The sequence below is a fragment of the Argentina silus genome (assembly GCF_951799395.1).
Source record: "Argentina silus genome assembly, chromosome: 17".
Lineage (NCBI taxonomy): Eukaryota > Metazoa > Chordata > Actinopteri > Argentiniformes > Argentinidae > Argentina > Argentina silus.
The window spans coordinates 12,439,253-12,466,107 of record NC_139671.1 but is presented as its reverse complement, the minus strand read 5'-3'; the positions used below and the strand labels follow the sequence as shown (position 1 = coordinate 12,466,107).

The following is a 26,855-nucleotide window of genomic DNA, read 5'->3' as shown; positions in this document are numbered from 1 at the left end:
TGCTCCCTATACTGCTGTGTTGAAGCCATACTTTTTATAATTCACAAACAATTTTGTCAATTATACATGATGGGAATCCAGATCTGGTGGCCACAAATCTACAAGACTGAGGATTCAACGGAGTCTAAAGAGATAGCTAAATAAACAAAACCAGTGTTCACTTACTGGACAACTTCTACTGCAGAGCCCACAGGCAACCTTGTAATTTTTGGTGCAGGTGAATTGCTACTGTCACAACACAAGGTGGGTTAAAGATAAGGCTACTTTATCATGCACATAATGATCTACAATACGCCTACTTCCATTGGCCTAGTGGGCTATATTATAAGTGAAATTATGTCAACCCACATACAACTCCACAGAAGAAGAAGATGCTGTTAGGCCTATTATTATAATCAAGCAAACTTTGAATGGATTCAAGGCTTTGTGATGTTTTTCATGTCATGTTTAGCCTACTTTTTCTATGAATGTATTAGGTTCTACTCTTGAAGAAACAACTCTTGGCTTAAAACAGGTTCTTTGGCTGTCCCTTTGAAGAACCATTTTTGATTTCATGTGAATCCCTTTACAAACCAAAGGGTTCTACACGTTCTCCTACAGGGACAGCTGATTCCGAAGAACCCTTTTTGTTCTAAGTAGTAGTAGTGTTCGGGGGCACAATAATAAACATTGTATTATTTAGACAGATCAACAACAACAAAAAGTAGGCTTCAAGAGGCAACCTTTCAACACTCTTCAAATTACCAAATTATAGTAGGCCATTATAATAATGAATAATAATAATGCATTTGTTTTCTATAGCGCTTTTCTCAGTACTCAAAGACACTACATTCCATGGAGAGAACAAGAATAGATAGATACATATAAAGTAAACTTGTACTCTGTACTCTGTGCAATGACAATAAAGTTGAATCTAATCTATCTAATCTAATCTAAAACAAAATGACAGTCAGTAAAAACAACAATAATAAAGTTAAAGATTAAAAGCAAGTTTAAAAAGATGGGTTTTGTGCGATCGTTTGAAGGAGGAGAGCCTTATTGTTATAAGCATTATAGGCATTATAAATCATTAGCATTAAAAGGAGTCTCTTCTCTACTCATCATTAGTGGTGAAAATAATATGTTATTGAATTTATGTATAATGTTTGCCTGGTTAATTATGCCTTTTCTAAAAAAAAAATGCATCTATTAAATTGAACATGGGACAATTCTATAGGGACGGCCATTGTGCATTATTGCTACATTACTTGCGGCATTATTTGAATTCACACACAGCATCCAGTGAACAATCACGACGTCATAATGAGCCGCTTTATCACAGAAAATGACGTATGCAGATCGGTTTTGTAGATTTGTAAAACACAGACAGGACACAGGGGAGATTAGCCGTGCTCTATTGTAATAGATCACCATTACGCAGAGAATAGCGCAAATCCAACAATACGCGGGTTTACTTTAGTTAGTTACGAGACAGATCAAACGCAGAGCCACATTGAGAGCCTAAATGGCGTCCATTTCAACTATCATACGATCGGTTTGCTGTTGAGTCTCTCGGCGTGCGCATGCCAAATGGCGTAGTGCATGAGCAATCGAGAGGAAGTGGCGGGTGATCTGGGTCCGCACCTTTCCGGTAACACAGCACGGCTGTGACTGAACGACTGAGCGAGAGAGAGGGGCAAGAGTGGGGAGAATCAACCTGGGGACCGGGGGGTTGCCGCAGTTGCAGGTACCTATCACATTTTACGATGTGACGTGTTTTGTAGAAGGTTTGAATGTTCATGCGCGTAATTTTTTCCCCAAAACTGTGTGCAACGAACAGAAGGGTAGCCGATGAAAGTTGTGCTCTATCTGACACCCCTCCCTTTTCTGAACCGCTCTTGTGTTACAGGGAGAGAAGAGAGAGGAAGAACGGAAAGTCGGATGAATCAATGACCTTTTGAGCATTCTAGTCCTGGCTGTCCCGGAGCAGATACGAGTGGGATGATCTAATTTGTCGCTGTAACAATGAAATCTCGAAAAGAGCCGTGCCTTTGAATACGCCGATTGGAATAAGGGCAAGTGGACACCCGGCAGGCAGACAAGGAGGAAGTCGGAACTACCACGGGCTTTTGAAAGGGCCTAATTTCTTAAGCGCAACTATTATCATTTTTGGAATCCACTGTACAATATAGAAAACACCTGGGTAAGCATCGAGACCAATGTGGATTTGGAGGACATCGGTGCGCAAATCTTTTTAAAATCTAATAGACAATTATGAATTGGTCGGAGTGCTGTGGATTTTGAAAATATTTCCACACCCCTCTCCAATACATCTAAACGTTTAATTATCAAGTATATTCACCTTTGAATCCCTGTCATATCGCTTCCAGTTTTGGTTAATGACAGTTAATGTAACGGAATATTGCATTATATCTTTTAGCGGATCGTTTTCTTTGTCGTATTCTAGACATAATTGCGTCTGGAAAAAACTTTTGTAACTGTCACCGTCTTAAAAAATTGATAGGCCTACACTTGCACTGTCACGTGGATGTCAGGTGTCAGACTTGTCTATATCAGCATAAAACACAATAACCTGTTACAGGTCATTATTGAAACAACTATTTTGTCCTATTGAAACTAGGGAAGTCTTTTTTTTTTCTCTAAGGAACTGGATATTTATGCAAAGCCAACAAGATGGGGAAAATGCTCTCGAAGATCTTTGGCAACAAGGAGATGAGAATATTGATGCTTGGACTTGATGCTGCTGGCAAGACAACCATCCTGTACAAGCTCAAGCTTGGACAGTCAGTGACCACCATCCCCACCGTTGGATTCAACGTTGAGACGGTAACTTACAAGAATGTGAAGTTCAACGTGTGGGACGTGGGGGGACAGGACAAGATCCGGCCCCTTTGGAGGCACTACTACACAGGCACCCAAGGCCTCATCTTCGTGGTGGACTGCGCCGACAGGGACCGGATAGACGAGGCTCGACAGGAGCTCCACCGAATCATTAACGACCGAGAGATGAGGGATGCCATCATCCTGATCTTTGCCAACAAACAAGACCTCCCCGACGCCATGAAGCCACACGAGATCCAGGAGAAGTTGGGTCTGACACGGATCAGAGATAGGAATTGGTACGTCCAGCCCTCATGCGCTACCACAGGCGATGGACTATACGAGGGCCTGACCTGGCTCACCTCAAATTACAAATCTTAATGTTACTTCATGGTCAGCCTGGACTGTTCAGTAGGCTAGTCCTACATCATGCAAATGAAAAAAATTGAGAACAAGGAAAAAAAATTACAAGCTGAGTCAATTATCGAATAACATGACTTCTCAAATGAGTATATATCAAGGAGAGGTTTGATTATATCCCCCATTTTCTTTTGATAATGATGACTTCCCTATAACCCAACTTTTCTTTAAACAAAAAGACAATTGTTTTGGCTGGCTTTCTTTTTTAGTTTGCTTATGGCTCTGTAGTATTTCACTCACAATCTATCTAATCAGTACTGTCTCAATACTTCATAAAATATTATTTTCAGAAACTCTGAAGATGCAAATTCTATTTTTGTTCTCCTTTTATATAAGTTCTGTGGGAGGATGGTGGGACTGTGGGTTAGGGTGTGCTTTTTTTTTTCTCGTTTCCCTGTTATAGATACAGCCCATATTTCGTACAGTATTCTCATGACCCAACTTCCACCTAAAGGATGGGAAAGGCCAATGCCCTTTGAGGACATTACCCATTCATTTCTGTACAGGAAACCAAGGACAGCAGCATATGAGTTTTCATGGTTCAAACTGCCACCATGGTTTTCAAGAATGTGTATTACGGACATGCTGTTAGGACCTCATGGTGAACTGTTTTCACTGTTGATTGTACAAAATTGAGATGATTGAGGAAATGTGTTAGTAAGTACTTAATCCCTTTACAGTGATTCCATCCATGATATCTACTAGGGAGGTCGTTTTGAAAGACACTATATGGATGCTGGATATATGGACACTGTGATGTGGATCTTTTTTTTTTGTTTTAGGGTCAGAATCTGTTACCACTGATCTTGCCTCTTCTTACTTCCAAGAGCTTCCATTACAGTTGAGTATTTGTAGTTTTGGCAGCCTTCTGAGGAGCCCAAGTTGCAGGTGCCCAACAGACAGACAGCATGGCAGAAAGTACCTTAACAGCTGAGTCTGCACTATGGGTTAGGGGGACCACCCCACAAGGGGGTGGGGAAACATACAATACTAGGGCCCCTTGACTAAAGTGCACACTTGACTCTTTCTGACTGACTTTTGGACCTCAGCAAGTGTTTACTATAAACCCCCCACCTCTTTCATGGTGCTTGAGTGACTGAGGCCTCCATCTCTTTGAGAACATCAACATCAGCTGTACCACTCATGTCATGCAGTCAGACAAGCCTACTTTCTATTCATAAGTTATAGATAAAATGCTTTGATTTATTTTTTTGTTCTATTTGCTATGCTGAAATAATAAAAAAAAAGAAAAAGATATATCCAGATCAACGTGGAGGTGGAGCTGTCTCAATACACTTGTTTTGCCTCCAATACTTCACTCATGTCAAAAGGTAACATGCATGCCTGTCTAAAGGAGTATGAACATTTGTAAAAGAGGAAGTGAGATTTGGGTGTGCTGGAACAAAAAGGTGTAGTGTGAACTATGAAGTTCGTTTTGCCCTGTTTCCGTTCTGCTCTTGCATGTGTGAGTCACTGGATGTGAATAAGTGATGAGCTCTCTGGTTTCGGAGTAGTGATTGTTAGGTAGGCCTATTTACCCCAAGATAAACTACACATTGCTTAATCCATTAGAACAATGTACAATTCTCCAGGGCATTGAGAACAAAGTGCTTTTTGAGGGATATGTAAGCAAATAATTGACCTTTTGAGAATTTGTAAAAGTCCTGATATAACAAACTCAATTTCCTTATCAGTTAAAAAACGTTGAGTTTGGCAAAGTAAATCTCGAAGCTGGTGTTGGTTTCAAGTAGTGAGACTGTTTGTCATTTGAACCCAACTATACTGATGATTTGTCTTTGATGGCCATAAATTAGAAACAATTGAAAAACATTATCAGACATTAACTGGATGGAACTGACTGATACCTGTCAGTGTAAATGCCCCGGCTGACACGGGCCACTCAAACAAGGCTCTATCCTCAAGAACAAACAACCCCTCTGTCCAAAGTGTATGTAAATTGACCTTTACGACTGTGTACTAGTCCACATAATGCAAGGAATGGCCTCAGTCAAATACATATTCTTCATCACAATATCTTCAAGTTATTCTTAAATGACTATTTATTGGTATGCAATTATTGTACTTTACTAACACATGCACGCTTAAGTAGGATATATAGTAATGACAAATCTATAAGCAAGTGGGTTACATTTGGGTTTGCAGAAATGAGAACTAGCTTGGCTCTGGATGAGGGAGTGATGTCATCCTTCGTGCTCATGTGACCAGTAGGGATAGGGTGTCAGGCTCACAAAAGGCCCAGACTGGCCTGGCAGCTCGCCCTGGTTAGAAGTTGCCCGTAGGCACAGATCACAGATCAGCTTACCCTCCCACAAACCATTAGAGAAGGAAATGCAACTGACCTTAGATCAGATGTTAGTGGCAACTTCATTCTATGCCTGCCAGCTCAGACAGAGACCGTAATTTACCCATAACTTTATGGGTTTGAAGTGACAGCTACTGAAGTCACAAAATGCTTGAAGGAGAAATGCACGTCACTGTAATTGTTTGAGGTGTGGCTCCTCGTCCCAGAGAGTGCAAAGACTTCCATCTAAGTGTGAACCCCCACTCTGCTGATGAAATGGAGACTGTTTGCCAATGTAGTGTTTGTTCTGTAGCTGTTGATCTGGAGTTTGACCTGTCGGTATGTTGAAAGGAGATTCATGTGACTCCCTGAAGTACTAGAAGGACAGGCAGTTAAACCTCAGTTCTGGAAATTAAACGTCTATCTCCTCCAAATCAACCTGGTTTCACCACTGCCGCCTGATCAACTGTCTGTCCATTTTTGCTTGAAACTCAAAACCCTTGCCCTCATCCTGCCCTCACTCTATAGTAAATGTTTGAATAGGCTGTGACTATTTGACTGGCATGCAAACTGTACAGAGCTTTAGGGCTGTATCTCAATAGTCAGCTCGCCAACCTTGTTTCCTGCCCTCCACGTCAACTGATATGGGTTAAGATGAAAAGTTTAAGCAACAACTTGAAATTGATCAGGTCCGTTTAGCTATCAGAGGAGATAAAGGAAGAAATGTGACGAGGAGAGGGGGCAATTGTTTTGCATTGAGACACAGCCCTAGTGTTTCACCAGTGAAGAGGAAGAGGCTCAGAATCACACATGTGTCAGAGGCCCTTTCACAGCTGTCACTGCACTCAACAGATGCAGCCTAGTAGACACAACGGCCTGCGTCAGTTGCTGTCAGTCTCACCGGTGGCTACGTGTTACACTCATGGTTGTTCAGTCATGAGTATTTTCACAGCCTTTAGGTTCTCTTCGAAAAGGTAGTAAATGGGTTTCAGTATTTAGGCCTATAGAGTATCAGCCAAGTGAACACATTTAATCAGTATTTAAGTCTTTGTACTTTCATGTGAATATAAGGCTATTCTCATTTCCGTAGTAATTTCCTGGTGAAAGTTACTGGGAAGCCACAGTTGGTCTGATTGCATGAGGAGCTGGGTAGACCTGTTTCATTCCACCTGCAGGGTGGATTTAGCTTCAAGTCAGTCCATTGTGTACTGCAGGATGGGGGTGGACCAATCTATTGTGTTCACTTGGAGGGGGTGGATTCAAACAATACTCTTTAATGGAGCAAGTTACCAGTTCCCTCTCATTTGTTTAGTTAGGCGTTCCTCCTTGACTTTAATCTCACTACAATTGTACAGTGGTTCAACAAAAACAGAACCGCTGACACAGCACACACATGCAATGCTACTAGGATCATTAATAATTATTTATGTAGTCTGAATACTTGACATTTAACAGACTGTTGGAAACATGATTGACATAAGATTTGCCACAGTGAACAGGCTTGCATCAATAAGTAAACAAATACAGAATTGTGAAAAGTGATTAATTCAATTAACAGGAGCATGTGCGGTTTTTACTGGATGGCAAGCTAATGTGTTAAAGTTGCGCATTAATAGAATTTCCAAACTGATCCTGCTAAGAACACAGCACTGTATTTGAGGAGTGGTCTGGAGTCTACAGCTACACACACACACACACACACACACACACACACACCCATCAATGCTAATGCCAGGGTTATAACTCCATTTCCTCCACATTAACACTGCTTCGTCGAAACACACATGCGCACAGTTATATTCAATATGTTCAGTTATTTTCACACTTTTTTTTAATGAATGATCGCCTTTTTCAAACCCATTGGGGGGTGGCCTTGTTTCTCTAGAGCTCCAGTTGGTTTCTATAGCGATGTGGAATAAGGAACTGGAATGCTTAACTCAAAATTCAAGGAAAGGAGAACAGTCTTTTTGGGTCTGTGGTTTATTGAGAAGCAGCACTCGCTGAATATAATCTTGATGGATTTCATAGTCTTAAACAGCAGAACTAGATTATATGAAATGAATGTGTTTGTTTGTATAAAGACGTGTCAGCACACACATCTGTTTGGGTTTGTGTATCGTGTAAATATGTACAGTATGGCGTCTACTGGGTGTAACGTACACTGAATGTGGAGTCTCGGCAGTGTTCTGCAAAACACACTTATGTGGACCACCAACACTGAGCCGAGAGGGAGAGCTGGACAAACTACTTTTCTCAGTCTCTAGATACCGTGCTATAAACACACATCAGATAACAGGTGGGGATGTCTGTGAAATAAGAAATGCTTCAGATTTCACACTTTATGGCGGTGAAATAATACTTGTGACAACATTTCATTACTATGGTGTTGCATCATTGAAATGTAGTCAACCCCCCCCCCCCCCGCCCCGGGGTTTTCCACTGTCAGATGTTTAAAGTGTCAAACGGAAAGACCTTGTTAGAAACTGTGGTCAGGCCTACACAATGGTGACTTGCACACATTCAGACACACTGACAGATTTCACCATCAGATACTAACTCATTGATCTGACTATCTGCCTCCTCCGTTCCCCCCTGACATCCAGCAACGTCCAGACATCAGACAGCATCTTAAGCCTTGTCAGGCAGAGGTAAGCTACTCCTCTGAGGTCCTCTGTCTGGTCAGTTCTAGACGCAGTCTAAACAGCTTTGTAAAACCACCCTGTAGTGTCATTCAGCCTCAAGGCTGTAACAAGCTATTTAGAAACTCACAGTCACACAGAGCTTTTCCCTCCACTTTAGTCCATATGTTAACAATTAGGAGGGAGAGAGCTGCAGGGCATATAGTGTAGTGAGTGTGTGTGTGTGTGTGTGTGTGTGTGTGTGTGTGTGTGTGTGTGTGTGTGTGTGTGTGTGTGTGTGTGTGAGTGTGTGAGAGAGTGAGAGAGTGAGAGACTGAGACTGAGACTGTGACTGTGAGAGTGATGCTGTGGCCGATGTTGTGGCCCTGTACAGCAGGGAATTATATAAATTGCTAAACCTGATGAATGGCCCATCTTATCCTAATCCCATCAGTTTAATACTTTAAACATATATCCTTCTCTCCTTTCCTCCTCTCAGCTATCCCAGATCTGACATACAGTAACTGGGCAAGCTATGTCGTATTGCAATACCTTACACCTATCCAATTGTAATGAGAGGTTGTACCATTCACTGGCCATGTACAGTATGCAACAACAGCTTCGAGGCTTGGCACAAAAGCCTAGATCAGTGATTACTTCAAGGAAGGAAGGAAGGAAAGATACATTTTCAAACTATTAGAACAGAGCCTTAATCAGAAAGGAATGGTGGGTTGGCTGTTCCATGGTGTGACAGGAAGTGACATCTGCAGTGCTTTTCCTGTTGGGACACATGGTCAGTTTCTGAGACAGATGGGCGTATTGTGATATTAACACCTCACTTACAGTGGCAGACTGTCTCTAAGCTACTTGTCTATGTTTGGAACCGAAATAAAACAATCACATTACACAAACACATTAAGGGATTACTTGAGGGTTTGCCATTTGTGTGGTCATTAATTAGCAGAGCAACTACAATTATCCGGATTGAGGAATTTTGCCATGTAAGCAAGAGTGTGGAATGGTGCGACTCAAATCCTCCCCTCACACACTGACCCAGTGCTGACCATGGGTTTAGCAGGGGAGGGGGATAATGGGTGAGACCAGGATAGGAGGGCTTGTACTCAGAGACAGTTCATAATATAATAGCATCACTTGCTTCAATTTGTTCCCAGATATCAGTTAATAAACTTATCTTCTTGTTATTCATATCAGCAGTAATTCACCAACTGAAAAATAGGTTATCTGTTCTCCAAACACAGACCCTTCAAGACTTAAGACTTAAATACACTATGCTTTCTCGGTGTCTAAGCTGATGCCACAACTTCCCCTAACAAGGAGCCTCTCTGCTATAAAAAGAAGGTTAACTATAAAAGAGTGTTGAGAGGCCCTGTGGGACCATTATAAATGGTTATGTGATAAACATGTGAAAGAGATGAGGTGGAGGCTCTCATTCCAGTGTAATTATTAATACTGTGGAACTCTGAGGGACTGAACAGGAAACCAATTACACTAAATGCCTCATTCCCAGTGGTCTGTTGGCATCCTCTCACACAGAGTGACCATCATTTGTTTTTAGAAACCAACACACACACACACGCACATGCACACTTCCCTTCCCATATCTCTTTCTCGCTCTCGTTATTTCTCCCTCTGTTTGTCTCTCTATAACACACACACACATTTTCACAGACTCATCCCTTAAACCTCTTGCAACACACTTCATCACACTGCATCCTTAAAATTCTTCCTAAGAACCAAAATAGACACGCACCGGTTATGTACACCTGCTACACACACACACACACACACACACACACACACCTTCCATTGATTTTTATTAATGACATCCCTGAGGAAGAATCTGCTCTTTGTAAAGGGCAGTCAGCAGATCCCTGTGTGAGCGTGCGTGTGTGCGTGTGTGTGTGTGTGTGTGTGTGTGTGTGTGGGCGTGCGTGCATGTGGTGAACAGCCGACAGGTGCTCCTCAGAGCTCTATGTTAGCTCCCTAGTGAGTATTTTGTATTCCCTGCACTGGGAGCAGTTAGATCCTCCCAGCTGACTCAACGGAGCTGAGCTGGAGTTGTCACACAGGCAGGGATGATGATGACTCAGAGGAGGGCGGCTTCAGATTCCAGGATGGGACAATCTGCTTGTTTTCCTGGAGACATACTGCAACAGTGATGTAATGTTAGCTGAGAGGTAGATTAAATGTTTAATCACTTGGATACGCAAAACACACAGAAGTTGAGTAAAGAAAACATGTTGTAACATGTTGTTATTGGTATGTGATCAACTTTTCTGTGTTCTGGAAACATTTAGTGAAGTGTTGTTGGGTAACAGCATTAACTTGGCAGCCCTTACCTGTCAGTATGTGGCCACATCTAGAACCATTGCAGTTCACTGCATTTTGATTAGATTACATTGTGCAAATGAATTTGAATCAGCACAAATATGTGTACCTTATCAATGACGTTTATTGAATACTTGTCTTTACTGGCATGCCTTCCTGACAAAAGAGAAACATTTGCATGAGTGATCACAGAGATTCTCAGAGATGATTGTAGTCATGTGAGACAATGTCGTCAGGTTCCTGTCTGTTATGGGGCTGGGTCAAAGGTTGTTTCTGTGACTCCACCCAACACTGGAGTGAAACTGTTCATCTTCAGAACAGTTGCCAAGGTGTTTCCTGTTCCCCCCCGTCCTCCCCCTCATACTCAACACCTTATCCGTTATCCATCTCTCTCTCTCACTAGAATATTTTTGTCTATGTTCATTATTTGTTTGAATAATATGTGTGTGTGTTTGTGTGTGTGTGTGTGTGTGTGTGTGTGTGTGTGTGTGTGTGTGTGTGTGTGTGTGTGTGTGTGTGTGTGTGTGTGTGTTTGTGCATGTGCACGTGCATGTGTCCTATGTGCGCACGTGTGCTTTAGTATTTAAAAATAATGTGTGTAGTGGTTGTTGAATGACAAACCTGTCTGTGTAAACAATTAGGTTTTCCCTGTAGGGCATCTGTTGTCTCTAGACGAGCCTGTTGTTTGAGAGGGCCCACAGAGAATGGGAATATGCTGAGCCATCTGCTACATCATGGTTGTCCCATGTGGGAGACTGACTACTCAAGTGGAGGAGGACACACACACACACACACACACCTTTGATGATGCCTTACATAATGAATAAAGGAATTAAGTTGTATTATGATCAAAGTTGGAATAAATGATTGTGTTGTGTTATATTGTATTGTGAGGGTACCCAAAAGCCCTCTCTAGCTCCTCAGAACCTATCCATGCTAGACTGTTAGCAGTCAGCCCTCACTAGCTACATTCATCCCAGGCCCGAAATCCTAACAGGAGAGGTGGGGTCACTCAACTGCTAAATACCTTGGCTTTGTTTGCACTTGTCTCCGTGGTGACCGGCTGACACAGGCACAGCAGAGGATGGCTAAGAGTGGCATTTTTCCCTAATCTCCTCACAATAGATGGATGCCAACCAGGTTCCTTTTTTTTACCAGTTATTCCAGATTGGTTGCAGATCAAGGTGAGGACATGAGGCGAGGATGCTCCTGTTCTTACTGTACTGTACATGCCCCCAGGGTCTTGTGTATGAGGATGTTGTGCACATTGATTATTGTGTGTTGTGTGTGTACCATGTTTGGGTGTGTTGTTTGTACTGTGCATTTCAAAATAATAATAAAAGAAAGAAACAAAAAGAAAAAAAGGAAATGTCTGATAGGTACTCTGTGTACTGTAATGGGGGAGATAACTGTCCCCTGCCACTCCTCCCATGGCATGCCAGAAGAAGCCACATTCATCATGGACGGAACTGTAACCAGGAAACATCTTGATGGTGCATGTGGAGCGTGATGCAGAGCCAAAATACTTCAGCCTCGGTCCACAGCCATGACATAATTAGTGTGTGTGTGTGTGTGTGTGTGTGTGTGTGTGTGTGTGTGTGTATGTGTGTGTGTGTGGAAATATGTGGGCTTATGCTATGCATGAGAAGTGATGGAAAAGAGCCATGACATAATTTGTGTGTGTGTGTGTGCGTGAGTGTGTGTTTCCAAAAACAAACTATGGTCACACTGTACTATTACGCTGAAATAATTCTGCATCCAACTGCTGCATAGTGATCGTAGGAGTAATGCATTCCACATTATCACAATAAGGCACAGAGATCTCTGATTAGCTGACCAAATATGGGCCCTAGGCAGTCCCAGTGTGTTCCCTACTATAACATAGGGAACATTAGATGATTAGATAATTGGTAAAACTTTACAGAAATCATCTGTCATGAGGCCTACATAAGGGCATTATAATACATTGTAATGATATGGTAGATATAATAGATAGAATCCAATGTCAGCCTATCTGAATACTTGATCAGGATTGGGTGGGTGGGGGAGGAGACTGCTCAGAACAACATCAAGAGTGCAGGAGGCTGATTGGGTGTTGAGGTCATGACCCCAGGAAAGTGAGAAGAGCAGAGAGGTTTCACTCTCCACGATGGCAGACAGAACACACAGGCTGGCACTGTGCACTGAAACTCTATAGTACTGAAAACACACACACACACACACACACATTAGAACAGGTGAAAAAATTATGTGTGTGTGTGTATGTTCGATAAAGCAACAATATCACGCCAGCGCACACATCTGGTTCATCCAGTTTGCCCTTTGTGCACGTTGCATGTTGGAGATACACTGGTTAATAGAAACTTTCCATCCACTAAGAAACCTCTCCCTGTGCCTCTCCCTGTGAAGTGGCCTCTCCCTGTGAAGTGGCTCAAGCGTTCCATTCATGTGGTGTTCTGCTGCTGTCAAGTGGTGTCACTGTAGGTGTTAAAGTGTGGCTGTGGTTGAGTGTTGCTAATATAATACGATTTGCTAATCGTTCCATGTATATGAGGTCCTGCAAACGGCCACTTGCTTAGATGTTGAGCTGATTTATAGGTCAGATAAATCTGATTTGTGCAGCACCTTGCTCAGGCCAACCCTAAAGAGCAACCAGATTACATTCAGGATGGCAGATGTGTAAAATAGAAATACCTCAGTTACACTATCCTGAAAATTAGATCACTTAAAGGTGCAATATGTAACATTCAAGCTTTCTAGAAGCTTCCTAACATTTGTTATGACTATGTTTAATCAGTAGCAATCAGAAATATTTCATTTATGAATGCTGTTTTCTTAAATTAAGTGTCCTACCCGACACTAGGTTTGTATACAAACATGTTGTTACTGGCTAGGTGTGTTCTAGGGGAGTGGACTTACTGATGATCGCCTTTCTGTCTCTGGTGGCTGCCTCTTCGAATTGTGCGCGCATGCAGAAACACAACAGCTGATGTCAGACACTGCAAGTCCATTTTGGGGGGGTTATGTTATTATTCGGGAGGATGTTGTTGTGTGGAACTTAGAAATGAATTTCGGCGCAGTGGCCAGAGGTGGCAGATTTCCAACAGACTTATGCCCAGCTCCTTTAACCAGAATAGACATCTTTATGATATAGACTCTTGTATGGACTATATTACATTTCTACCTGCAAAGCTTTAAAGCTTTATGTTTCACTCTGAATTAGCCTCAGGTGATGCCTCAGAGGCAGTCCCTGACCTCGTAGAGGGTAAACAGATTCCCTTACAGGCACACCAGCGCTGGGTCCAGTCCAAAACCTGCAGCTCAGGGCTCACTTTCTGCATGCTCATAGAGTCACAGCTTGTTGCAGTGATTAAACCCTCCCCAACATGTAGCAAACCAAGAGTCAAATCCAGGATTTCTGTATGACTCAAAACCAGAAAACTTGAGCTTTTGGTAAGGCAAGATTATTCATTATGTGAATGTTGCTTAATGAACCACCACATTGAAACTTATGATGGAGAGTTGAGTTGGACTTTCCTCCCCAGTGGACAGCATTATTGGCTCTGGAAGGAAGTGAGGTGGAGAATGACTGACAATTTGACACCGCCAATTATGGTGAAAATAGCAACCTTATTTATTTCCTTCCTGGTATTTGAAAAGTTTGAGCTCTGAAATGTACTGCCCTCCTGTGGTCACAGGCAGACCTTGTTCTTCTGGAAGGAAAAGCCCCCAAATTGAAGAGGTGACCAGTAAATATGTTTTAATGGGCCCTCTAAGTGAACCCTAACCTGCAGTAAGGTACAATATTAAAACTCACACACACACAGAGAGAGTGAGAGAGAGAGAGTGAGAGAGAGAGAGAGAGAGAGAGAGAGAGAGAGAGAGTGAGACACACACACACACACACACACACACACACATACTACTACACTATTAATACTACTACTACTACTACCATCACCACATCACATTTACTACTATTATTCATACATTCCATAGGTCCTTTTATTTCCCCACCGTCACTGACACATTATTTCTGTCACACTCACACAGACACTTATAAGCCTATCAGTGACCCACATCCAAATAGCCTACTACAACCTAAAAAAAAAAATTACCGATGAGAAGCTGTTTCATTACGTCAGATTCTATAATGACCGGTGAGACCAGACAGACATGAATGAATTCTTCTCGTTCACCTAAACATCTTTAAAAATCAGTAAAAAAAGAATGTTGAGTGGACTGAAGAGGTGATATGAGAACTACAAAGTGGAGTAATTTCCTCCATCATTTCAAATCGCTTTTTATTTTACATAATAGTCAGAAGCAAGCTTCGCATGAAGACCTCGTTACTCTGAATTGTTGTAGGGAGGTCGATTGTCTCATGATCTTTTCATATAACCACAAAATCGATTTGTTTTAAAACTATATCGCTCACACAATATTTCATATAAAATAAAAACTGAGTTGTATAAGAGGGGTCGTATAACTGTTGTGTTACGCTATGACTTGGGTTTCATACATTTGTTGTCCCCTCTGAAAGATGGTATAACCGACTCCCTGCCGCTAGCTGTTTTTGTACCCTCTGCTACAGAACTGATTTGTGTCGCGCGGGCCTTCAATCGATAGCCTTGCAACAATTTCTACAGAATGCTTCTCCACGGAATCAAAACAATAAAACGAAGAACAAGAACTCTTAAGAAACTCTCGCCTATATCCAAACCGGAATAGTCTAATATTCAAATAACTTCCTCGTAGTTTGAAGATTGTATTCATTATTTTTATCACACTAGTCTACTACTGTTCTTGAACGCATTTTTGAAGAGAAGCTCGCCGATGAATTCGCCGAACCAGGACGAAGATGATGTGCCCGTTAAAGACCCGGTAAAATACGGCGAGCTGGTCATATTGGGGTGAGTAGAAAACACTATGTCGAACCTGAGCGTCTAAGTAGTAAAGACACTTATTACTACATTACAACAAAAATATAAAGGATGACGTGTGAGTCGATGGAGTTCAGTTGATTTTATCCCAGGCTTATGCTTTGATTTTAGACGAACCTTAGCTTTTATTTGCCCCCAAAAAATGTTTAGATATCTGTATTTGCCTTAATATATTATGATACAGTATCATAATTATCGTATATTTCTTTGGGGAGTAAGTTGGAAAAGCGGAGACTGCTTTGCTTGAGGTATAAAGGCGATAGTAACTTTGTTACACGGAGGAACTGATACACTGGCGACATCAGGACCAAAATATTGTTACTTTATAACAGTCCGATCATCTGATTGTATTGATCTGCGTATGTTAAGTAACAATCTGTCTCGTATGATGTGCCCACTCTAAAATTACTATGTAGCCTTTTTTCTTCAATGGACGTCTGAGTGGGTGTAAAATCAGCACTCGATTACTAAGGCTGAAAATCCCTATGATGTCATACTGTTCTGGAACTATGATGATCCCAGAAAGTGGGACACGAGATAAAATAAATAAATAACTATCTATCTCTATGTAAAAAAACCAAACATGGCTGTAACAAAGCATATGCCTCCATTGACGTATCAGCCTATTTGTGTTTTTAATTGCTAAACAGATTATGAATCTTTTTTTTCAAAATTGTGCCCTGCATTTATTATCCTTTCCCACACATGCTAGACAGGATGTGCGTATGAATCTACCCAGATTCAGCATTTCCCGCTGTCTTTGCTGTTCCAGTGTCGAGTCCTCGGGTTCACAGGGTTAAACACTCTTGTCTTTCGTCCATTCTCTTATGCTCCATCCTGCTTGGCACAGCTTCCTGTGCAGGCCCCAGATACGTGACCCTTTGCCCCCTTTTGCTTCCTCTCGCTTCCACTCTCCCCTCACATATTGCTGAACATGGTCAAAGAGTGAGGCTGCAGACAGCACCTGAATGTTGATCAGCTGTGGAGCTGCCTTTTTCCTCCTGTAGATCCACCTACATATTTCCCTTTGCTATGAAGCGATCCTTCAATGCAGATCTGAAGGAACCAGATAGGAGGAAGCAGCAAGCAACGGGAAAATATGCCACAATTTAGCTGCTACGTCTTCAAACATTCCAGACGTGTTCCGTGAAAAGCTGACTGTTTTTGTTCACTTTTAGATGATGTTGTGCACAGACAGACACCTTCAGAAAATGTTCTCCATTGCTCCACTGCTGTATGAGCCATCATTGATGTCTGGCCTGTGTTTTGCTATGGGGGCCTCTCTCTGGTCCATTTTTAACGATCACATGCTGTGCAGTCACTGACTATCTCAGGGCAGTGCATGTGATGCTCTGCATCACTGCCTGTTACCGCTCATTACCTTAGTTAGCCTCGACTCTGTGTAGAGCTCAGCCCAGCTCAGCCCAACCCAGCTCAGGTCACCCCAACCCAGCTCAGGTCACCCCTGCCCAGTAGGAGAGAGTTACCCCCGCCCCCCCCCCCCCCCCCCCTCTCTCTCTCTCTCTCAGACACTTTATCTGTCCCTCTCTCTTTGACTCTCACCCTCCCAGTGCTGTGCTGTTTTCTGACTCTCTGAGAGATGTGCTCCTCAGTGGCTTGCCCTCAACGAAAATAAACCCTGTGTCGGGGGGGCAGAGGGAGTGAATATTTCATACTGCGCACTAGGGTGTGCGCAGATGCGTGAAGCAGGCCAGAACTGCCCAGGCGAGTCGCTCCGCCATGGGCTCTGTTATTGCTTTATCCTCTCTCCCTTTCCCTGCCCTCTGCCCTTTCTCTCTACCCGGGCTGTCTTCTCTCTCTCTCTCTCTCTCTCTCTCTCTCTCTCTCTCTCTCTCTCTCTCTCTCTCTCTCTCTCTCCCCTATCTGGCTGTGCTGTCTGCCTGCTAACTCTTGCCATCCCATTCTCTGCCTCGTTTGTCTCCCTACCCTGCCCTGTCTCTCTCCCTCTGCCCTGTCTCCCTGTCTGTCTCTCTGCCTTGTCTCCCTGTCCTGCCCTGTCTTCCTGCTCTCTCCTGCCCTTTGCCATCTCTCCCTCTGCCCTGTCTCTCTGTCCCTCTGCCCTCCCAGTCCATCTCTCTGCCTTTTCTCCCTGCCCTCCTGGCCTGCTCTGTGGTGATGTAACATAACAGTGTGCTCCCTTCAGATCTCCTCTCCTCAGCTTTCATGCACAGGCCTGTCTGGTCAGGTCTCCTGTGATACTATGGGAACATCTTGGCCCGTCTTGTCTGGTCTAGTCTAACAGAAACGAATGGAGAAAGATCCTGATATCGCTGGAAGACCTGCTTCAGCTAAGCAGATGCAGGCCAGTCACCATCCACCCAGTAAAGTGATTTCATTTGAAAGCAACATAGTTAATGTCCCTCACAAAGGCTCCTTGCCCACTGGGCATCCTCTGAATAGTCTTTAATAGGTACCATGCACTGCTGATTAGCTAAAAGCTAAAACCAGCATACGGCCCTCATGTGAACTCTGAGCATGACGAAGCAATTCCACTCTTGGCTCTCAGGGAAACTGAAGATGAAACATTAAGAGTACCCACCCTTTATGTCAGTTTGAGATGTCAAAAGAGAAGACGACTCACTCACACACCAGCACACACACACACACACACACACACACACAAAATTAGGTCATGATGCGACTTCTCAGAGTGAAGTGGAACTGTCTAGTGTTTGGTGTTTCACTTGGCCATTGTAACAGAGGGTTCAGCATCGTGTGTATTACTGAATCAAGTTGAAGTGGTGTTTCGGTGCAATTGAATGAGGTTTCAAGTGCTATATGAGTGAATTGGGTTAAGGGGTATTTGTTAGTGGATGACGTTCAAGAGTTATACATGAATCATGAATCATCAGTGAGGAGTAGGATAAGTGTGGCGGGGGGGGGGGTGGTGTGGTGTGTGTATGCTTTCAAATACATTGCTCATTCTCTAGAGATGCACTGAACATATTCTTGTCTTCAGTTCATGTTTTCTGAGGATATTGTTTCTGATTGGCAGCATCACAGTATTTAATTTCATGGTTTAGGCATACTTTGTCTTTGGGAGGACAGTGGTGTCCGAAGTGATCACATGATGTTGGCGCATGCTGTTTTTGCCGTCATGACTTATGTGACTTGTGTTTGTTTATGTTTTGTAGGTATAATGGTTCTCTCCCTAGTGGTGATCGCGGGCGCAGAAAGAGCCGCTTTGCTCTGTACCGGAGAACCAAGGCCAATGGTGTCAAACCCAGCACAGTGCACATCCTCAACACACCACAGGACAGCAAGGTCTGTGTCTGTGTGTGTCTGTGTGTGTCTGTGTCTGTGTCTCATATCTGTGTCATATATGCTAATATGTTGACTATAATTTGCCATCTTTGTACTCAAACTCAGTTCTCTCTTGTTGTTGTTTCAGGCTGTCCACAGCAGGGGGCAGCACAGCATCTCCTTCACTCTGTCCCGGAACCAGACCGTGGTTGTGGAGTACTGCCATGACAATGACACAGACATGTTCCAGGTAAAACATAGTAGACCGAATTTGACCTGATCTAATAAGGGGGTGGCTAGGGAACAACATCACACACACACACACATACACACATTAAAGACATCCACTGCATGACTAAGATCAGTCTCCCACAACACAGAAGGGGAGCATGAATATTCAATCACCCCAAAAATAGATTTGAGGTGGCCAGTTTGGTAGAGGCACCCAGATACATTCAAACCACAAAGAATGTTCTAGAAGTTGAAGATACATTTGTGTCAAAGTGGGTTATCATCACTAGTTGATCTGAGTTACTGCTACCTAAATTGCACCTTACTTGAAAAGATGATTCCCTCAGTATTAAAAGACTTGCTCCCCTGTTTCTTCTGCAGATCGGACGGTCCACGGAGAGTCCCATTGACTTTGTGGTGACTGACACCACAGGAGGGGGCAAGGAGGGTGAGGACCCCTCTGTGGCCCCCAGCACCATCTCACGCTTCGCCTGCAGGGTGGTCTGTGAACGTAACCCCCCCTACACGGCACGCATATACGCCGCCGGCTTCGACTCCTCCAAAAACATCTTCCTCGGGGTGAGTGGATACTTTAGCACAGGCTACAGAGGTGGAGAAAATGTAGATATCAAAATAAATGTCAATACGCTATGCAAGGGAGTGGTCATTCTCTGGTAGCACACAGTACATACATATCAGCATGACTATATCAGGATTTACAAATCAACATATTTGCTTAGATCTTCTATAATCAGCTTATATGCAATAATAACCATGACTGTCGCCTCTGTGTTCATTAGGAGAAGGCCACTAAGTGGAAGAACCCAGATGGCCATATGGACGGTCTGACCACTAACGGAGTGTTGGTGATGCACCCAGAGGGCTTCCCTGAGGACTCCAGACAGGGCCTGTGGAGGGAGATCTCTGTCTGTGGGGACGTCTACGCTCTGAGAGAGACACGCTCAGGACCCAGCCGGGGAAAACTGGTTAGTGTTATAATGGAAATGTGTGTGTGTGTGTGTGTGTGTGTTATTATATGTGTGTATCAGTATTAATAGTTGTCTGTCTGTCTGTCTGTCTGTGTGTGTGTGTGTGTGTGTGTGTGTGTGTGTGTGTGTGTGTGTGTGTGTGTGTGTGATTGTGTGTGTGTGTGTGTGATTGTCCCCTACAGGCTGAGGGAGAGAGCAGTGCTCTGCGTGACGGATCTTTGGTAGACCTGTGTGGTGCAACTCTGCTGTGGCGTACTGGCGAGGGCCTCCTCCGCGCTCCCACCCTCCGCCACCTGGAGGCGCTACGCCAGGAGCTGAATGCTGCCCGGCCCCAGTGCCCCGTGGGTCTCAGCACCCTCGCCTTCCCCAGCCTGCCTCGCAGCCACAGGTATGTAATACAAGCTGGTTGATTTATTTCTTGATCGTTTGATTGACAGGATGGATGGTTGATATTTGGTCATTTTACCCCCATACTAAGGAGATTTGGGATTTGAGAAAAACACACAGCAGTTTGTTTCCCACTTTGAGATTCTTTCTGGTATGAACAATGGTTTATACATGATATATGTTATTGTTATTACAGCCTGGAAGAGCGCCAGCCCTGGGTCTACCTCACCTGCGGCCACGTACATGGACGCCATGACTGGGGTCAGCGCCCCGAGCGGCGGGAGGAGAGGGAGGGGGACGGTGGTGGCTCCACAGTCCGTAGAGAGTGCCCCCTGTGCAGGAGTGTGGGTCCCTATGTGCCCCTCTGGCTGGGCTGTGAGCCGGCGGTGTACGTGGATGCGGGCGCCCCCACACACGGGTTTGTGCCCTGTGGCCACGTCTGCTCAGAGAGGACTGCCAAGTACTGGGCTGAGACCCCGCTGCCCCATGGGACCCACGCCTTCCGCCCCACCTGCCCCTTCTGCTCGTCTGCCCTCAGCACCCCGGGCTGGACACGCCTCATCTTCCAGGGCCCCGTGGACTAGCCAGGGCCAGGGGGATTCATCCACTACTATACAACAACCGAGCAGCATTATACCCACGCTGGAAGACCCCTTGGCCCTGTTCCCCTAGCTCCTTGCCCGTTCAGTGTTGGCAGATTAAGAGGATCAGGGATAGGTGTAAGCAATATGACGGAGGCTCCGCTGAACTTTAGGTGAGGTGGAGCGGTCACCGTATTACCTGCTCCTATCCTGTCACTTCAGATCTGCATACACAGAAGGTGCAGGAACAAAGGAATGTTTTTCAACTGGGCTCAATTCACTTTCAGAATTCACAAAAGCAATATGTACACCTCCTAAGCAATACACTCTGAGATAAGCTAGTTTTGCTATTCAGCCATGTGTTGAATTATAGCTTGTGTCAAACATGGCTGAATATTGTCTCCAGCTCAAGGGCTAAACCAGAGGTGTGTTTAAGTCACTGGACTTTCATGGTAAACTGATTTATTATTTCTTAAAAGCAATGGTATTTTGACAGTCTTAGATTGTTCAAGTTGAATTTCATAACCAATTGCCTTTTTAATTTCAATTCAGTTACTTGAGGCATCTGCAATGTTTCAACTGGATAATTGTTCCTGAAAGTTCACCACCATTTTAATCTTGAACACACCTCTGGTTGGTGACTGATTTAGACAGGGTCCATGTGACAATAAGTTGGGGATGTCAGAGGGCGAGACATTACATAACCTCATGAGACAGCATTTTTTCACTGAAGATGAAACTATTTTATTAAAATTGGGGAGGGAGTGGGTGGGGTGGGGGGGTCGGGGGGCTTCATTTAGATGTTCAGTGTTAAGATGCAACTATTTTTCTAACTAATTGTATTGTTTTTAGTTACCTGTGATGATTTCTCAATGTAAGCAATTTATATATGTTTGATGAATATTAGTATGTGTGTTTGGTGAATCTAGGAGAGCTTGTATGTGAGAGAATATTGCCAACACTGTGTCACATATTCCACATGACCATAACAATTGCCCAGACAATGAATGTAGCCAAATACTCAGGCTATACGTCTAAGCCTTCCCAGGTGCTCATATTGAACTGCTCTATATTATGCTACTATTTTTTATACATACATTATCTAGCTTGACAATTTCAGATTGACTCACAAACCTTAATTATGGAAGACAAACACGTTATAGTACACACCCACACTAAATCTTGTCCTTCTTGCATGTACACCCAGACACATGCACTCACACACCTTGTACAGTGGATTGCCAAAACTGTACATTCATGGTAATTACAGAGTGTTAACACTAAAAAGTACTGCTTTTTAAAGGGGTAGTCCAACAAAAATGAAAATGTAACATGTAAATGGGAATCGTCTCTTTGAGTTACTTTTCTATCTGCAATGTTGAATTACCCCAGACGCATTTATTACATGTTTCAGGTTTACAGATACTAGACCTCTACATACCATCATCCTCTGATGCGTATGATTACCAGTATGTCAAATAGCCAGGTTAGGATGTCTTCCAAACGCCCAGGTGTTAAAACAACAGAATTACCTTGATCTATCCTTTATTTTTGAACCAGTAAGTCCTGGTCAAGACCTGACCAAGAATGCAGCTCTAGACACCTGCTAAATGTTCCGTGCCATTTATAAATAAGACTTAATTTCCTGCTCCACCTATCTACTATGCCAATGTTTTCGCCAAACCGATTGTCAACTAGCTCAGGTTGAGTATTACCCAGAGATTGCTGACTGCCCAGGGTGGTAGAAACTTACTGATTGCCATTCATTTCAGGAGCTTGTTCGGGTGGTTGCAACATTACAGATTGTTCAGCTGGAAATACTGTATATTTTGTTCGGAACATGATGTGATTCGAGATCGTTCAAACTATATTTCTATCTTCAACATCTTGGTATGTTGCAAGCCCTTGATTTAGCCCCAGATACTGCACCTTTCAGTAGTCCACCGTGGCCCTCTCGTTGCTGGGTACAGAAGCTTAGAGCAGGTCTCGAATCAGTCTCATGGAGCTCCATATACGGGTAGTAGTAGGGGACCTAACCACATCCCAGGTGTTGTGGTGGAACACTTCAGGTTCACATACAGGGTTTGGAACATTTCAGTTACCCCTCAAATACGCCAAAATCAACCCAGTTTCTCCATTATCTGTCATGCTTTGAATATGCTCACTCTGATGTTTTATGGTTAGCAGGTGAAAGGAATGGCGAGATTGTTTTTAGTTTTTTTTATATGGAATGTCTGTTACTTTTATTTGTTGTTTTTTAATCCCTCATTAATCCCTCATTTATTCCATGGTCGAACCCACTCTGGAGATGCCCATAGACACAGGTCAGTTTACCCTCTCTCAGACCTAACCATAACCATTTTGGAGAAAAAATGCAAAACTGTCCTTGGAGGATTTAGCATTCACTCCTTCACTCCTTTAGCATTAATGGGCAACTTCATCATACTTTGTTGAATCCACAGAACGTCGGAACCTTTAATCCAGACTCTGACCTATAAAGGTCGCGACCTCACAGTTATGACATTCCTCTCGAGCAACCAAAACTCTTTACGCTGGAGTGTTTTGTCTCACACCTCTCTGTAATCCTAGGGTGCTCAGACAATCATAACACATGTTAATAAACCTGTTTAAAAAGATTTATGTCTGTCTCTTGAGTTTTGTGGATGGAAGAGAGGGGACGGGATCATATCAATCAATCAAGCTTTATTTATATAGCGCCTTTCATAATCATAATAATGGATTAAGAGTAAATAATGGTAAATGAAAAGAAAACAAAAATAGAAGTGCAAATGGGTTAAGAGAAAGCTAAGCTAAAAAGGTGTGTCTTGAGGTTTCTTTTAAAAGTGTTTATTGGATTGTGACACCCTAAACTCATGACCATAGACACTAAAAGCTGCCTCCCCGTATTCCTTTGTCCGCGCCCCGGGTATGACTAAAAGACCAGTGTCAGAGGACCTGAGAGGTCTCGATGGACTGTAAACTGAAAGCATATCTGACAGGTATTCAGGCGCTAGACCATTTAGTGATTTGAATACCAGTAAAAGGATCTTGAAATAAATTCTAAAACTGACAGGCAGCCAATGAAGAGACTGTAAGACAGGAGGGTTGTGTGTTCTTCGTCTGGCCTTGGTCAGTATACGTGCTGCTGCATTCTGAATGATCTGTAGCTTGTTTATAGTTGTTTTTAGGTAGACCAGAGAAGAGAGCATTGTAGTAATCTAACCTGTTAGTGATAAATGCATGCATAAGTCTCTCAGTATCTGCCTGGGAGAGAAATGATTTCACTTTGGCAATATTTCTGAGGTGATAAAAAGCGTTTTTAGTGATATTGCAGATGTGTGATTCAAAATTCAAATCAAGGTTGCGAAGGGCTTGGTGTTTTGTGCTAAACCAGTCTAAAAGTCTAAAAGTCCTAAACCAGTCTAAAAGTCCTAAACCAGTCTAAAACGGAGCCAGAGAGGCCAACACAATTTTGTAATCTGTTAGTAAGGATGTCATGATCAATTGTATCAAATGCAGCGCTTAAATCTAAGAGTACTAATATTGTGAGTTTATTGTCGTCCATATTAATTCTTTTACGACCTTAACTAGTGCTGTCTCAGTACTATGGTAGGGACGAAAATCAGATTGAAATTTCTCAAGTGTACCGCTGAAATGAAGGTAATCATTTAGCTGTCTGAATATTAGTTTCTCGAGAATTTTACTTGAAAAGGAAAGGTTTGAAATTGGCCTGAAGTTATTTAGTACTAAAGGATCCAGGTTATTTTTCTTTAGTCGTAAGAGTATGCAGTTTTTACTCTTACGACAATGCCGTTTATGATAATGAAAGAAATGTCAGTGATATGATGAAGGTGAAATAAGGAGGTAGTTAAATAGTAAATAGGTATCCTACCTGAAAATGTTAACTGATTTTTAAGGGGGGGGGGGTTTGGTTATGTGTGTCTGATACAAACACAAATGGTGCACCTGAAGTCACATTTAATTTGCCCACCAGAGGGCAGCCTCTACTAACACAGGCCGAGACCAGCACCTCTGCAGGGGGGTGGGTTGCTGTTACTTGCATCACCTCCTCAACTCATCTAACAGATTTTAATGACTAATTTTGGTTGCCTTGAAAGAACGCAACATGAACCCGATAAGACGGTGCTACTGTTTGCATAATAATAGAATCCAAAGATAAAGATAAGAGTTTGGAATAGAGTTTAGAGTCAACAGTTCCTTTGCAAAGTACCCTGGATGTCAAAAGACTCCTTGGAAACCTGCTGACTGTGGGGTTATTTAAAAGTTTGTTCTGAAATTATTTCACACTTGAACTGAAGAAGAGAGGCAGTTTTTTTTCTTTTAAAGATTATGAAGCCCATTTCATGGGTATCTTAGTGACACAGAGTATTTAATCTCTTCCTCCAGAAAGAGAGAGAGAGGGAGAGAGAAAGAGAGGGAGAGGGAGCAAACACCCAAGAAGCTGCTGCTTTTTAGAGTTTGTAGAAGTCCTGTAGAAAATGGAAGAAACCAACCAAAGAGTTGTGAGTACGGCAATACATTCACTGCTCACACGCACGCAAACACACACACGCACACACACACACACACACACACACACACACACACACTTGAATACACAGTAACATATGATTACCCAGCGATTATTTACTCAGAAAGTCCTAAGATTTTTTTTTTTTATCTCATCCATAGTCTTGAGCTTGCTGGCCCTTTGACACAAGGCTGTTCACTCACAAATGCAGAGTGACTCTTGGCTACTGAACTTTACCTCAGTGAATACTTGACATTTCAGAGACACATTGATATGCACAGCACAGACCTTTACAGAGACGTAACTGCTATTCTGTTTCTAATGCATTTCCTGATATGTAGACTTTGTTACCCATACTGGGCTCATGATATACAATATTATACAGAATACATACAAGTAAATAGAAAAGAGTCATTGATTTGCAATTGCAATTCCATGATAATGGAGATGAGCAGTTATTATGACAGTAAAATAAAGTCTGTTCCTTATTCCCCGTGTGTAATAACATAGATTGGTCAACTGTAGATCGTGCAATCAATCATGCACCAAAAAATACTATATAACAACATTTAAATACAATTTTGTTATTACAGCTTTTCACCTTATGTTTGCAGAGTAATTGCGGCGTGATTACACAGGCATAGGGAGTGTTACCATGTAGTGTGTTACGCTTACGTTGTCCAACAGAAACTGGTTCACCAATCACCATAACATTCCCTCTGCTCTCCAGAAGAGTGCACTCTTCCCTTGTCACTTAGAGTTGGTCAGCATTCCTCACCGAACTGAGGAAAGAGATTAAACCCTTCAGTGTTCCTCTACAGGGACGGCTTAGTTGTATTGTAGGTTAGTGAAATGTAGAATAGTATATTGGAAAGCTGATGCCAGAGCTGAGGTATGCTGCTACTAATAGTAGGGACATTTCGTGGAATGTTTTTTCATTCATTTGAAATGTATAATTGTCGATGTTTTGTTTTTTTACAGAAGCCCTCTTGGGTTTCTCACCTCACCTGCACACTGGAGGCTTTTATTGGCACTATGTATTCTTGTCTTTTCATTATTGATGCATTGTGCAAATAAAAAGTAGATATTATCAGTCAATATGTATATATAACTCCTGTGTGTGTGTGTGTGTGTGTGTGTGTGTGTGTGTGTGTGTATGTGTGTGTATGTTCATGTGTATGTCAAAACAAATTCAAGTCGCACGTTCTACTTTTCCTTGCAGTGTTTTTATTAAGATTTCACGGCTGTAATGCCTTCACCAGTGTACAGTGTGTGCTTATATCAGAGACTGTGTGTGTGTGTGTGTGTGTGTGTGTGTGTACCACATACAGTGGTAGCATAAGCATGTGTGTACGTATCAGGGGACCAGGGGTAGATGATTGAGGCAGGGCTTAGTAGTACAGTTTAATTCTCAGTAGAG

The 26,855-nt window shown here is 42.8% G+C and overlaps 2 protein-coding genes across 3 annotated transcripts; both read left to right on the top strand.

Annotated features, from left to right (window-relative positions):
- The first annotated feature begins 1,390 nt into the window (after positions 1-1,390).
- Positions 1,391-4,505, top strand: arf6a (ADP-ribosylation factor 6a). 2 transcript variants are annotated; one of them, XM_083688973.1, is made up of 3 exons: positions 1,394-1,726; positions 1,889-2,182; positions 2,645-4,505. In XM_083688973.1, exon 3 carries the CDS (start codon positions 2,674-2,676, stop codon positions 3,199-3,201), a length of 528 nt encoding a protein of 175 aa, XP_083545099.1. In that variant the 5' UTR covers positions 1,394-1,726; positions 1,889-2,182; positions 2,645-2,673; the 3' UTR covers positions 3,202-4,505. The 2 variants fall into 2 exon arrangements, with proteins under 2 accessions (XP_083545100.1, XP_083545099.1); XM_083688974.1 differs by having other exon boundaries at positions 1,391-1,726; positions 1,889-4,505.
- A 10,679-nt stretch (positions 4,506-15,184) lies between these two features.
- Positions 15,185-21,616, top strand: LOC310817728 (E3 ubiquitin-protein ligase pellino homolog 2). The gene is made up of 7 exons (XM_083688424.1): positions 15,185-15,422; positions 18,608-18,737; positions 18,865-18,966; positions 19,329-19,526; positions 19,748-19,933; positions 20,119-20,324; positions 20,520-21,616. The coding sequence occupies exons 1-7, from the start codon at positions 15,346-15,348 to the stop codon at positions 20,905-20,907; spliced, it is 1,287 nt and encodes a 428-aa protein (XP_083544550.1). The 5' UTR covers positions 15,185-15,345; the 3' UTR covers positions 20,908-21,616.
- The last annotated feature ends 5,239 nt before the right edge of the window (positions 21,617-26,855 follow it).

Excerpts from the sequence above, each read along its gene's own strand:
- arf6a (XM_083688974.1), top strand. The coding sequence starts at position 2,674 with ATGGGGAAAATGCTCTCGAAGATCTTTGGCAACAAGGAGATGAGAATA.
- LOC310817728 (XM_083688424.1), top strand. The coding sequence starts at position 15,346 with ATGAATTCGCCGAACCAGGACGAAGATGATGTGCCCGTTAAAGACCCG. Across the intron at positions 19,527-19,747 it reads CCAAAAACATCTTCCTCGGG|GAGAAGGCCACTAAGTGGAA; the intron begins GTGAGTGGATAC and ends TGTGTTCATTAG. Across the intron at positions 20,325-20,519 it reads AGCCTGCCTCGCAGCCACAG|CCTGGAAGAGCGCCAGCCCT; the intron begins GTATGTAATACA and ends TTGTTATTACAG.